This window comes from Halichoeres trimaculatus, unplaced genomic scaffold (assembly GCF_033239565.1).
Source record: "Halichoeres trimaculatus isolate MK-OKI-2021-1 unplaced genomic scaffold, fHalTri1.1 fHalTri1_scaffold_11, whole genome shotgun sequence".
NCBI classification, from domain to species: Eukaryota; Metazoa; Chordata; class Actinopteri; order Labriformes; family Labridae; genus Halichoeres; species Halichoeres trimaculatus.
In genome coordinates, this window is record NW_027437189.1 from 3,913,626 (window position 1) to 3,928,203 (window position 14,578).

General features: G+C 39.7%; 1 protein-coding gene across 3 annotated transcripts in view; it reads right to left on the reverse strand.

The window, feature by feature from the left end:
- The window catches only part of fam120c (family with sequence similarity 120 member C), a 34,015-nt gene that overhangs the window by 15,821 nt on the left and 3,616 nt on the right, over positions 1-14,578 (reverse strand). For all 3 annotated transcript variants that reach the window (XM_074680913.1, XM_074680912.1, XM_074680911.1), the window contains exons 2-9: positions 10,822-11,068; positions 10,557-10,639; positions 7,142-7,270; positions 3,956-4,058; positions 3,789-3,862; positions 3,428-3,699; positions 1,287-1,449; positions 1,110-1,193 (exon numbers count right to left, since the gene is read on the reverse strand). In XM_074680913.1, coding sequence (XP_074537014.1) covers positions 1,110-1,193; positions 1,287-1,449; positions 3,428-3,699; positions 3,789-3,862; positions 3,956-4,058; positions 7,142-7,270; positions 10,557-10,639; positions 10,822-11,068 — 1,155 coding nt within the window. The remainder of the gene's footprint in view (positions 1-1,109; positions 1,194-1,286; positions 1,450-3,427; positions 3,700-3,788; positions 3,863-3,955; positions 4,059-7,141; positions 7,271-10,556; positions 10,640-10,821; positions 11,069-14,578) is intronic.

Consider the following 14,578-nt stretch of genomic DNA (forward strand, 5'->3'; position numbering starts at 1 on the left):
AAATTTTCTCTCTTCCTCCTTTTTCGCCCCAATTCTAGAATTTCTCTGGACATTCAAGAATTATTGAATGAAACAAACAAATAAATCTAGAATCTCTTCATAAAATTCAGGGTTTTTTTTCCATTCTAAAATTTGTCTTTCTTTTTACTTTCTGTTATCTTTTTAACATTTCAGAATCACTTTTTTAAAACATACTTGAATCTGCTATCTTTCCTTTAAAAAAAAAAAAAAAAAAAAAATATATATATATATATATATATATATATATATATATATATATATATATATATATATATATATAAACATATATATATATATATATATATATATATATATATATATATATATATATAAACATATATATATATATATATATATATATATATATATATATAAACATATATATATATATATATATATATATATATATATATATATATATATATATATATATATATATATATATATATATATATATTTCTATATTTGTCTGTCAGCGGTTGATGTGTAACGAGTCAGAATTAACACCTGAAAGACAGACAACTACTGCAGATAAAAAGCAGGCAGAGATTCCAGCTCTAGTACCATCACCAACTCCTACCACTGAGCAAAAAAAAGAACAAGATAGCAGACGATAAAAAGGTGACGACTAAAGAAGACATGATTAAGTAAGAAGGTGAACTAGAAGTCAGCTACTGTTCAGCGTTGGTGACAGCTGAGGGAGTGAAAGGGTCTGGAAAGAGACACCATAGTTGCTGTTTTTCTAAAGACAGGGATTTCCTTCATATTTTGCTTTTTTAATTCATCGTTCAAATGTTACAAAACCAACATGCTAGCTTGAAAACAACAGGCACAAACAATAGCCATACTTGTTAAATACTCTCATTATGCCAACGCCTGAATGAAACATGCGTTCACACATGTCAGAGGCATGTTTTTTTTTTTTTTGGTTGTATCAGCTTGAAATCTAGCTGACTTGCGCTGCATTCTCCAAATCTCTGATCATTCATGAGAAAAACTTGTACAGGTGTTTAAAGGCGCCACAGGAGCTCTTAAGACAGATTAACAGAAAGTTTAAAAACAGAGCACATCACGATGATGGACTGTACCTTGGTCAATATGTGGAAAATCTGTGGGTACATCAGTCCTCTTCTGTGTCTGTGCTCGGCTACACGAAGAACCTCTGCACTGACCTACGACACAATCAAACACAAGAAGCGCTGAGATAAAAAAAAACTTTTCCATGGATGGGTGAATTCCATCAGATGGAGACAGGTGCTCCTCACCTGAGGCAGAGGGGGCGTGGTTATGTCCATGTGACTCCGCGTCGCCATAGACAACAGTGACGGAATGTTTGACCCACCCCCGTTGCCTTGGGAACCGTCTCCAGAGGCGGAGCCCGTTCTTCCAGTGGGATCCTCCCACCGTGAGGGCTTGTCCGTCAAATGGCTGAAAAAGAAAGAAGGAGGGCTCAAAGTTTCTTCACTTCACCAAAGTTAGAATGTTAAAAACTGAACACACTCCACAGAAAGTCCTCGTGGTGGTTTTATTAATTAATCTCTAGTTTCAGATATCATAGACGAGCATTCCTTCCCAGAATATCGTTTTTCCTTGCTGCTCAGCCCTCCCTCTCAGAAGCTGTAATCCCTGACACGCTAAGCTGCAGCTGGCTGCTTCACACGGTAAGCTTGTTGACAAAAAGTCAGACGGTCTACAGGTGATGCAGAGCTGATCCAGATGCACTGATTGAGGAAAGAGCTAATCTGTGAAACCAAACTGCCCTCAGGAAGCAAACCCAGAGCAGTCTGATACTGATTTACTGACTATAACGTCTCCCTGAATGAAACAGATTTAACCGACTCCTTCACTTGACATTTTCACCTCATATAATTACAGGTCAGCTACACTGAGCTAACTCCGCCGTGTTTGCCTTCCTGTTCAGTGTTGAGCGTTGAGTGTTTGCAAAGCTGGAGGCTGAGCTCTCTCTATTCCAGGTGAAATGTGCTCAATGAAATGTTTGCTTTGAGGTTGATATCACTCAGACAGGTGTCTGTTTCAATGAATCCTCCTTACAGATCATGACGGGGGCATTATGGGAAGAGACACGGCTCCAGCGTGATATCTGACACCAGGTGACTGAGAGGAAACCGAGGCGCTGCAGGGGAGCAATCAAAGCGCTGCAACGATACAAAGGAGGAGGAGGAGGAGGAGGAGGAGAGCTGTTTGCTGCTCACTTCTCACACTAACTCCTGACTCTTTCAGATCTTTTCAGGCCATCCAGGCGCACAGATTTTACTTATCTCACACCTTTAAATTAGGCCTGGGCTTTAAATCCATCATATTGATCAATTCAAGTTTTTTTTTTCTTTTTTTTTAATGGGAAAAATATTTTTTTCTCCCCTCTAGTGCGCACTTTTGTATCGTAGCAAGCGCTGACTCCACCTGTGTATCGCTGTGAAAAATATCAATATCGCGAAACTTTGATCTGTGATAAAAAATTGACATTTCAACTTTTAAAATCAATATTTTTGTTCAAATAAAAATTTGGCCCTTTCAGGTTCACCTGCAGATTATTGATGATGTGACTGACAGTCGTAAAACCCGCTGCTCTTTAAAGATAATACTAGAGCTGCAACTAACGATTATTTTAGTTATCGATTACTCTGACGATTATATTCACGATTAATCGATTAATCAGGGAAAAAAGGATGAGAATGTAATAGGGGTGGGTGAAAATATTGATGGGTCGATGCATTGAAATATTGCCTCAGCAAATCCTCTGAATCGATTAATCTTCCTGGCAAACGCGGGGAGTGCGATTCATCGATTAATCGTACGTATAATCGTTAGAGTAATCGATTACTAAAATAATCGTTAGTTGCAGCCCTACTACAAAGTGAAGTTTTTAAAACAGAAGAGCAGCAGAGGTAAATAGAGAATACTTTTATTAAGTTTTAGATAAAATTAAAATAAAACTGGATTGGGTTCTCTTTGTCATTTTTGCTGAATTTTTTTGCTTTAAAAGGTAGAGGAGCCAGATGCATGACTGGATCTTTATTTGTTTGTTTTTTCACCTTGTTTTTCGTCATTTACCTAAAAATCAAAATGGTAACAAGGTCCTTTTCTGATCATCTCTGCACTTTTTTATATTTTGGATTTACGTCAATAAAAAGATTTGACTAGAAAAAATAAGGTTGGGAAAAATCATCAGAAATCGTAAATCGAATTTAAACAAAATCAAAATTTTTGGTGAAAAAATCCAAGATTTTATTTTAAAGCTGTATTGCCCGGCCCTACTTTAAATAGACGCTTGCAAAAGCAGTCTGCAAAAACATAAAGCAACAAACTGGACTGTATCGACTGTCGCCCCCTACAGGGGAAGCTAAGCACTGCATGTGATCTGAGCTGGACTTTTGGTGTGTCTTACTTGGCGTTGCTGTCGTTGGGTTCGTCTCCATCCGATGACGAGGAGGGAGACGGAGAAGGACCGGACTGAGCACCGGTGTGATGGTTGGGTAGTCGACTTCCTCCCTGAGTGGAATCGTACGGAGCCGACCAATCAGTGAAGCCCATTTTTCCCGTCAGTGAGTCGTTGCAGTCTTGGGACGGTGGCGGGTTCTGGAACAGAGGGGTGGAGCCGGGTCCGTATGGAGCATTTTGAAAGGGCGGCTTAAACCCTGGAACCTGGTGAGGAGGGAACTGGAGAGGGAGGAGAGAGGAAGTTAAAACCCTCGCCACGCAACCGCGCAAGAGTTTCTGAGAAATCACAACAGGTAAGCGTGCCCCACCTGATTCTTTCCAGGCTGCATCGGTCCCATGTGGCCAGGTGGTCCCCCAAAAGGATTGGGTCCAAACCCAGGTACTGCAGCAGGCACAGGGAGAGCAGAGATGTAAATCGACTTGTAAAATGATTACATAACGGCGTGGGCGGATGGTTCAGCTTCCTTCTACTCACAGATGAAAGGCGAGGGCCCCATGTTGGGCGAGCGTGGTTTGGAGGCAGCAGAGAAATACTCCACAGCTTTCTTGAATCGCTCCACCTTGTCCTCCATACGGGACTGAGGAGGAAGGAAACAGAATGATTCAATGACACGCTGGATTTTACGCCTGCCGCCTGAGAAACTGCTCCTTCAGACCAAAACAGACCTGGAGAAACATCCCTGCTCCTCTGAAAACAACACTTTAAACAGTCACAGATCTGTCACAGTCCACCTGTTGATGCTAACACAAGGCTGAGGGCAACGTTAAAACCTGAACACTCATTTTAAACAAGGTCTGGGTTTCTCACGCAACGTGAATCAACCAGATTATCGTCTGATAATGGCTGTAGAGTAAATCAATCATTGATTTTATGTTATTCAACAATAAAGACACAAATTTTTTAACATGGCGTCTTATGACATAGCAAAGGGGACTCGCGATCTTGAACAATCTTTAAGACCCAAATAATCTTGTTTTCTCTGACTATGTAAACACCAAAAGGACCTAAGAAGAGTGGACTCTCTTCTTTTATGTCTCTCTTCCTGTTTTTGATCCAAAAAACAGACAAAATATTCTTTTTTGATGCCATTCATGTCAGGCGCTTCATCCTTCGATCCTCTCCATGATCTCCGTCGTCTTTTCTCACGATGGCGCCGCTCTTTCTCTCTGAACTACCGCGACACATCCTCAGTTGGAGCGTGAGCTGCCTGAACTTTTCTGACTTGCTGCGTCTCGCTGTGTCTCTGTCATCTCACATCTTCTCCTCATATCCATGCTGAGCTCTCGTCCAAAGAGCACGCTGCTCTCACCCACAGTAGTTTACGAGCAGGATTTTGATTGACAAGCTCTGCCAGACCAGACCCCGCCTACCCTTGCTGAAAGCATAATTTACTTCTACAGGCGCTAACAGTTGCAACCAAACTGATGTCTATAGACGTCAATGGCAGCGTATGAGTTAAGGTGATTCAGATATGTTTGGATGGATGGATGCAGAAATACTACCTAAACAGGACATCAAGAGGTCGTTTACATGACAACGGTTTTGGGGTAAAATGCAAAAGTTTTGTTGCATTTTGGCCTCGCGTTTACACGAAAACTGCGTTTCAGACGACCTAAAACACAAACTGAAAACTGCCTCTAGAGTGGGATTTTTCTGAACCACCGCTGACATCGTTGCCGTGTTAACAGTTAGCCGGTGTTTTCAATGGAAATGCTGACGTCACACTCTGCTACATACAACACGACAACAGAACCGTTGTTGCAATCATCATGGACTACCCAATTGTGCTTTTTCATTGCGTTTTAGTGTTTTCGGATGAATTGTTGTCATATAAACAGGGCCCAAGTTCATTTTTTCGAACTCGATGGAGTTAGCTTTTGTGCTAGGATTCGTTTCGACCAGGTGACAAAACATGAGTTTATTTCTGGTCAACAAGAACAAAAATGCTGTCGGCCGTAGTGCCCATTTTTCGACAGGGAGATTGATATGGTGGAGTCTGTTTTATGCAGTCTATGGATGGAGTTCAGGATGAGATACTGGAGGCAACCCGGCTTCCTGAGTCTGGATATTTCTGGGCATAATTAAACAGAAACAGGTAAAAATTTCACACAATGTGACGTTGATCTACTATGTTGTAATATGTTAATAATTCAAGTAGGCCATCTAGTGTCTCAAAGTGGTTATAGCAATAGTTTAAGTTGTTTGGAACCTTTCCGTAATTATGAAGTCAGCCATGAGCCTTTCATTAGCCTGTTAGCTTTTGACATTCGAAATTCTCAGCATTTTTTACAAAGAGTTAATGTGACATGTTTCTGTGATGAAAGTTCAAATTCTATTCTGAAGCTGAACTTATACCGATGCTAACTGCTAGCATATCAATGCAGTTTCCCATATAAGTTAGCATCAAGCTTGCGCTATTTTGTTATTTTGGTAAATAAGAAGATTTATACCATTTTGAATGTACTGAATATGAATCTCCTGAGAGAGAGTAATGTTCATTTCTTTATGAAGTCAGTTCTTCAGTAAAACTTCAAGCTGAAAATCCTGAATCAGAGTTTTCTTGGGAAACGTTATCTAACTGCTGAGCTAAGCTAGCTGCAGCAGACTAGTCGACGTAAGGCCCGGTGGCTCCGGCACAATGTAAAGAATTGATAAAGGAATCGTTAAGCACAAAGGCTAACGATATCAAAGGATTGAAACATTTCTTATTGATTCTCAATAGGAACCAGTTTTCGATTCCCATCCCTACTCTAGATCAGTGGATAGTCTCAGTCTCTCTATGGGCTTGATCATGACGGCTCAAAGCGCGTTGCTTTACGATCTGCTTTGACACCTACTACTTATTTTTGAAGTCAGTGTTTCTCATTTTAAACAGCAAATATGTTGATGTGAACACAGCATTAGGCTACATCTCACTAGCTAACAGCACTCACTCAGCGGGACACTTGCTCAATCTGATCCATGTTTATTAATGTTAAACAGAGGCAGAAGCAGCTGGACTCCCCTCTGTGACATCACCTATATACGGCAGTTTTTAATGAGGAAGAAAAAATAAACGTAGTAAAATATCTCCAGGAGACTCTGTGGTTACTTCATTTCAAAATTTCTTCAAAGTCTTATTTTTGAGTTATTTTCTCATCAACTGCCTCATTGTTGTCATTAACCTGTGATTGTGCTTTAAGATCTACATCCAAATTAATAAGGTGGACGTCCTGATGATGAAGCTGACGGTGAGTGAGCACAGAAACTTCCTGTCCTCAATCAGACAATAGGAGCCGCTTCATCATCTGTGACTCATGTTGGAACGACTTTCTTCTCCCCGTTTGTGGAAACATCAGATTTCCACGTCCAGAGAGAGAAAGTAAAAGCTTATTTTTCTGCCTCTGTTAAAGAGTTGCCGTCACTGTAGAGGTTTTTAGATGTTCTGAGGATGTTAACTCTGTGAACGTTGGAGCTCGATAACATGAAACTGGATGATCCGGTTCAGCTCAGGGGTTTATATAAGGTGTGGTGTAATTGTATAGCTCGACGTTGAGATGCGAGGAAGGGCAAGTGCTGACTTAGGTCTTTGTGTGTTTAACCATCAACAACAGCCCGGTGCCATGATGTGAAGAAACACACAGAGTAGAGGAGGAAATGATGAAAAGCACACGTGGATACCTGTGACTGTTTGAAGACATCTCTGGCGATGGCGTCGAGGTTTCCCAGGTCTTTGATGGAGGAGACGTACTCTGAGACGGCCTTGATCACCACCTCGCACGGCGGCAGCACCAGCTGATGAGCTCGCACCTGAAACAGAAACGACACAGAGGTTTTTAATCCATGTGAATCCATAAACTCTCTATGTCTCAATTCTTTGATGATTCAGAGATAAACTGTGGTCCAGATTTTCTCTGTGGGTAAAAACGACGACACGCTTCCCTCCTCTAAGCTGCTTCTGCTCCTGTTAGCCTAACACTGTAAACATTTAATTTATCTGTTAGCTCTTATTAGAGCACGCACTAAATTCCCTCTGTTGTTACACGCCATCGCTTCTGTTCGCAGAGGTCAGCGCTGACAATTAAATTAAGCTGCTAACCTCAGACACAACACGTCTCTGTGAGGCCACAAGAGCTGCAGCTCCAGGACTTCTAACGGGAGCGACAGCGAGGCCACGGAGCTGATGGTGACACAGAACGGAGGCTGGGAGCGCCGGTGCTGCACGGGAAGTTTCCTGCGCTCAGATCACACCACCTCCACGTCTGATATCACACTAACACTGATCACCGCGCAGCAGAGAAATAACGAAGGACTGAAAGGTGTGAGATGTGAGAAACTCCTAGATTTTTCATATGTTCGCAGTGTTTGAGAAGGATGAAAACCGACAAAAGTTTTTCTATCATTTCTTTTTTAACAAGTTATCTTATGCAGTACAAGTGTCTTCAACCTGCAGCTCTTTGACTCCTTTGCAGTGGTTCCTTGTAGCTTTAAAAAAATATTACTGAAATAAAGATTTATTTTTTTCCTTACAGAGGATATTGATAATTAAAGACACTAACACTAAATAAAATCAAGTGTTAACATTGTGCTGACCTCAAGTTTTACATCCCTGGTAAGATAACCAAGTCTACAAAAGGACAAATCTGAAAGAAAATACAGATTTAAATTCTGTGTTGGGTTGTTTTGAATTTTTTTTGCAAAGTTTTGAAAATTGAAAGTTTTTTGAAATTTTTGCTATTTTTCAATAATTTTTCCAAATTGTTTGAATGTATGTTTTTTAAATATTTGCAAAATTAATAAAAATAAATAACCGATATCAAATATACAGTTTATAAAAAAAAAAAAAAAACAGTATTGAAAACTATTTACACTTAATTCTGTGTTGGGTTGTTTTGAATTTTTTTGGATTTTTTTTTTTTTTTATAATTTTTCCAAATTGTTTAATTTTTTTTTATTTGCATAATTAATTAAAGAAAATAACTTCGATATCACAAACACAGTTTATAAAATAAAAAAAATTAATTAACTTGTACAGATAATTATTCACTATATTTTAACTATGTATAGAATTTCATACACTATATTTTCTTGAAAAGGAAAGTAAAGGTTACAGACCCCTGCTCTAGTTGTTGTTTTTTTTTGCAATATTAATAAAATTAAATAACTTCGTTATCAAATATACAGTTTATAAATTGAAAAATATCTAAATAAGTATTGATAAGAACTCACACCTAATTCAGTGTTGGGTTGTTTTAATTTTTTTTTGCAAAGTTTTCAAATATTTAAGTTGTTTGAAAATGTTTGCAATTTTGTTTTAAATTTTTCCAATTTTTTTCAAATTATTTTTTGTTAAAATATTTGCAAATTTATTAAAATAAATAACTTCGATATCAAATATACAGTTTATAAATAAGAAAATTCTAAATTAGTATTGATAACTATTCACACATGTTGGGTTATTTTGAAATTTTTGCAAAGTTTTGAAATATCAAAGTTGTTTGAAAATTTTTTCAATTTTTTCTAATTTTTCCAAATTTTTTGATTTTTTTTTTTATATTTGCAAATGTATTAAAATAAATGACTTCAATATCGCATACACAGTTTATTAATAAAAAAATATATGTATTAACTTTTACAGATAATAATTCACTAGATTTTAACTATGTATAGAATTTAATATACCATGTCTGAGGTAAAGGGAGAAGAATGTTGTGCTTATCGTGACGCCAATGGTTTGTGAAATAATTCACCTATGGCTAAGTCCCGCCCACAAACGCGATGAGCCAATCACAGTGAGTATAGCCTCCCCATACACAAACATTTTCCATCTGAATGTCCATAGAAATGCATTGCAGAAAGTCAGTTTTCGTTCAGTTTTATTAGGTTTTTTTGAGGCTGGGTGACGGGTGTGTTTTTATCCCTTTCCTCAGGCACATTAAACAGAGAAGAGTGTCTTCTGTGGATCAAGTTGCGCAGTAGACCACAACATCATCTCTGTGTGAATCAAATGAAAAAGTATGTCTTCATCTGCTCTAAGGTAAACTGACATCATATCTGAGGCAGCAGATTGTGACTTTGCTGTAAAGAAATATAAAATAATCTCTAACACTAGAACCACCACTGCTGTCTGACGGACGCTTTGGGATTTCCTCTAACGTTAGCTAAAGTTAGCCTTGCATTGTTCATCATGTCTCTGTTTTTGTTTGGTGTTTATTGGCCTGTTTTGTTCTTTGTTAGCTGTTGTCCAAAGGGCTCTAGTTGAGCTAACGTTAGCTTCTGGAGCTTAGCTTCGTTAGCTCATCTGTAATAGCTGAGATAACAAAGGCTGTCAAACATTGTGCTGCATGATTCAGTTTAAATCCTGTAGCTCCAAGCTAACAGAGACACACAGAGGTTATATTTTTGTCCTGACCAATGCTAATCCTCTGTCTTGTTGTCTGAGATGCTAATGCTAACCAGATGCTATTCATCAGGTTTGCTCTGGGACCTGTAAATTTAGTCTACAGCTTTTTATTCTGAACAATAAAATTGATTCATACATCAAAAATCATCTATCCCATCCTGAGAAATGTCTTCTACTGTGACACCTGCCGTAGCGACTGTCACTGAATGTTCACTGTTAGCCTGAGTGAGTGGAGGGGGCGGGGCTTAGCCATGGGTCAACTGTCAGGGGACCAGACCAGAAAACATGAGTATGGTCGACCAACGTGCGCCACTTTGTTTTGATTTCAGTTTGGGAGTTATAAAAAAAGCGGTTTCTATCATTTCTGACAGGAAAAGAAACAATTTGCAGATCTTACTCATGAGGAATGTTGGCAGAAGAGGTAGGAGTGAATCCAGAAGTACAAAAAATGCTGCTGCACAGAGAAATAAGCACTAAATAAACCCCCAGAAAGCAAAGTTTTGCACGAGTCTTTTTGCAGAAGCTGTTAAACAGTCAATATCTCCTGTAGATGTTTGACAACCAGAGCTTCCTGACAGCTTCTTCCTCTCTAAAGTCGATTCTAGTAATGAAACACCAGCTTTAAGGGGCTCATTTTGCCCAAAGAGGAACCTGTGGTTTGTGCAGGACTTTGGACTTCTGAACATATGTTACCTTGAGAGAAGCTAGTGGGTGTTCTGGTCCCAGCAGACTCCAGTGGAAGGCAGCCAGGTCCTCATCAGGCAGAATATGATTTCCTGCAGGAGAGAGGCTCTTGTTAGTGTTTGTTCTGTCAATGAGGACGACAAACACACACACACACACAGGCCAAAAATACCACTCATAAGGTGTGTGTGTGTGTGTGTGTGTGTGTTGGTAAGAAAGCGTCAGATTTAACTGTGGGAGGTGTGTCTGGCTTCGTGTGTTGACAGCTCCTCACCCAGCAGAGCAGCAAAGCAGGGCAGGTGCTGTGTCTTGAGCCCGAGCTGCCGGGCGGCCTCAGACAGCAGGTACTGATGTGTGGTCAGGTTCTTGCCGTTCCAGCTCAGTTTGAGCGCGTGCGAGGAGAAGTAGGCGGGTACATTGCAGAGGGCGAACTCAGAATCCTGAGCGATGAGGCCGGCAAATCCAAAGTCCCTGTACAGAGACAGCACTTCCTGGTGGTGGTCCTCCAAAGTCTGTACAACCTGTGGACGGAGAGACGGGGATGAGGCTCACAAACATGACACAGACTGGAGAAGCTGAATTCCTTTGCATAGTGAGTTAAATGGATGAAATCTATAGAGGGATTATCAGTCTACATTATCATAAAGATGTGCACACATCTTAACAACAGGGCCAGCGTTTAGCTCCATTCATTCAGATGAGTTAGCGTTTCTTAAACACTAAATTCAACCTGTTATCAGCATCAAAATGTACGGTTGTTCAGTGGTCAGTTTTTAGAAATGATACTAAACAACAGAAGCAACATCTATCAAATTTGGACGGTTACAGAGCAACCAGTGTTTTGGAGTTAATAGCAACCATGCTAACTGGTGACTTTACACTGAAACACCAGCGACGTCTGTGTGTGCGTAATTAAATGTGTCGTCTTTATCCAACCTCAGTTAACAGGTTTGACTGTAAACAAACAAGCAATAACAACTGCTAATACTCAAAATACAGATTTAACTTTGCTTATTTAATGAAAAAATAAAGTTGGTTAGGGGCCAAGGTTATAACCAAACATGGACTCAATGTAGACAGTACATAACACACCAGATTTCTCCACTAAAAACGTCTGTCCACCTAATATCTGACCACTTGCTGATCTCTCCTGTTGACTCACTGCTATTTCACAAACCTAGGAGCTGTTTACCATCTGAATAAGTGATGATATTTAGTTCAAAGATAAGTGTTTTAGTACTCCTCCACATCTATTGACAAACCACTGTACTCTGCACTGCTTCTGCACCCAAGTTGCACACGCATCCGCCGTTGTTGATAGACAAATAATCCCTCTATAGTGGTAGGATGTCATCTTCAATTATACATATTTCTGATAGGTAGTGCCCTATTTTCTTATTTAGTCTTCTTGAAAACTACACACAGTTGAATTTACAGCAAAAATAATCCATATCCGCTCCTCTACAGGAAGTGTAAACGATTCACCAGTTTAAAAATCATCTTTACTCATATCAAAACTAAGCTAACATGAAGAGAATCACTGCAATTCACTGAGTTTCACTCTCTATTACTCTGTGAATCAGGGTTGGCCAACCAGTCAGAGACTGGGAGCCACATCACACACATGGTCTTACAAACACACTTCCTCTTACACTTAAAGTGATACTCCGGGATGGAACAAGTTGGGTCCTATCACAAGGTTTAGGGCAGAAATTACCCCTACAGCAGTGTTTTTGTGCAGCAGATGCCCAGAGCGCTCGCACCAAATACCCCCTCCCTGCTCCTCTGCAGGTTTCCTCTGCACTCAGACGGGGCCATATTTTAGTTGACCAAAAACACAAATAAACGGACTCCCACCATAAAAATGCGAGTGCCTCGTAGCCAGCTGTGGCTCTGCAGCGGAGGTAGCGCCGTTTTACGACACAATGAGAACTAGAGCCTTATTTAGCGGTGTTTTTGTGTGAAAGTAACGCACTGAAAATTCTCTAAATAAAGCGTGAATGCAGACCCATATCAGATTTTTTCGGTGGGAGTCCGTTTATTTGTGTTTTTGGTCAAGTAAAATATGGCCCCGTCTGAGTGCAGAGGAAACCAGCAGAGGAGCAGGGAGGGGGTGTTTGGTGTGAGCGCTCTGGGCTTCTGCTGCACAGAAACACTGCTGTAGGGGTAATTTCTGTCCTAAACCTTGTGATAGGACCCAACTTGTTCCATCCCAGAGTATCACTTTAATGGAAATGAAAATCAAGAAATTTCCAATTTTTAAAGTGATAGAAACTGTGTTTGTAAGTGTGTTCAAATTTGTACTTGGGGCCGTGTCAAAGACAATTTTCTGTTTTTACTGCAGACGAGACAAAGTCCATCTATTTAGATAGCTATGAGCACATGAGCGACTGAGAGGAGCACATGTAGAGAAAAGAAACTGAAACTTAAGTATCAATCTCATCATCTAAGCATTGATTGATACTGATCCCAACATTGGCATCAATTTTTCAATATTTTAGATAAATCAGCACACCACTAAGGATGGGTACCGAATTAGGTACTTTTATAGGTACTGACCGAATTCTGTCAAAAGTACGGATTCACGTAGAATCAAAAGGTACCATGTTTAGGAACCTAAATGCATCCTTGTGACTGTGAGGGAGTGGAAGAGTAGGTAATTTTCCATGCTGGGCATGAGCACAGCACTGCAAGGTTATATATTGAAGATTAAATATGATAAATTGAAAAAAGTTAAACTTTACTATTACACAAATTGATATTTTTTACAACATAAACACAAAAAAGTACCTAAAATTGGTACTGTTAAGTGGTACTGATTGCCAGGTACCTTATTGTTTCAAATGTGAAAGGTACCCATCCCTACACACCACAACCCATAATATATATATTTTTTTATGAATGGATGGAAGAGCTGCACACTGAAAGAGACACATGTGGCTCACAAACCCCTGCTTTAAATAATCTCCCATTTGTGATAAATTTCTGCAGCAGAAATTGTTTGTGAGGACTCACAGACACAAATCTGAACCAGGGGCAACACTTTAGCTTCAGAGCTCACTCGAGCAGAGCTTTATTTATGTTTGAGGCTCATGTTTACACCACAGATCAAGACGTCTGCACAATGAACCAGAATTTGTAAGTGTCAGTAAATATTCAGAAAGGAAACTTAATAACTCCATTCAGTTAGTTCATTAAAACCTTTTTAATTAGCTGGTAATCTACCACAGCAAGGAGGAGAGGCTGATGATGAGAGGCTTTAATTTGTTGCTCATATGAAGTAGAATTTAAAAAATCAGTTTGGGGATAAAATATAATTTAGAAAACTTGAGATGCAAGCAGCAGATGTAAGGCTGAGCAGGATTAGTGCATGCAGTGTGAGTAAACAGTGTAATTCAAACTGAAGTGAGATGCTTAAAGCTGCAGAAATAGTCCCGCTTCTCAGAATGCATGTGGAGAAAACGAGCAGGTACACATGGGAGCTGTGAGTAACGCTGCTGCACATGCTCAAGGAGCAGCAGAATGTGCTGTACTGAAATGTGGGTGGTACATTTTTTCTATTCTAACAGCATTCACTACCAGTTGCATTGTGTTTTTTTTTTTAATACTAGCATGCGAGCAGATTGGAGGGAGATAAAGAGGCAGCTGGGAGAGAAGTGAAAGAGGCAATCATCGGGTTAGCCGTGTTTAACATGACATGATGAGTCACATTTCCTTTTTCTTAACATGTTATGATATCTGCAGCTCATGAGATGCTTCTTCAGAGACCTCGCTCACACGTTGACCTCAGCTTTCTCTGTACAGTCAGCTAACAACAGAGTGAGCAGCGTTTTTATGAGCTGAAACAATAATCAAACCTACAACAGCTAAGTGCTCATTATTTAGATATTCTCCACAGATTTCATCTCATTACAAATGCACCACCGTCAGGCACCAGAGGCCTATAAATAGTCCATCCACTCAGCAGTTGTTCAACAATGTATGAAAGGTTCACTGAGTTCATGTTATGTAATATATAGGCTAAACCAGAC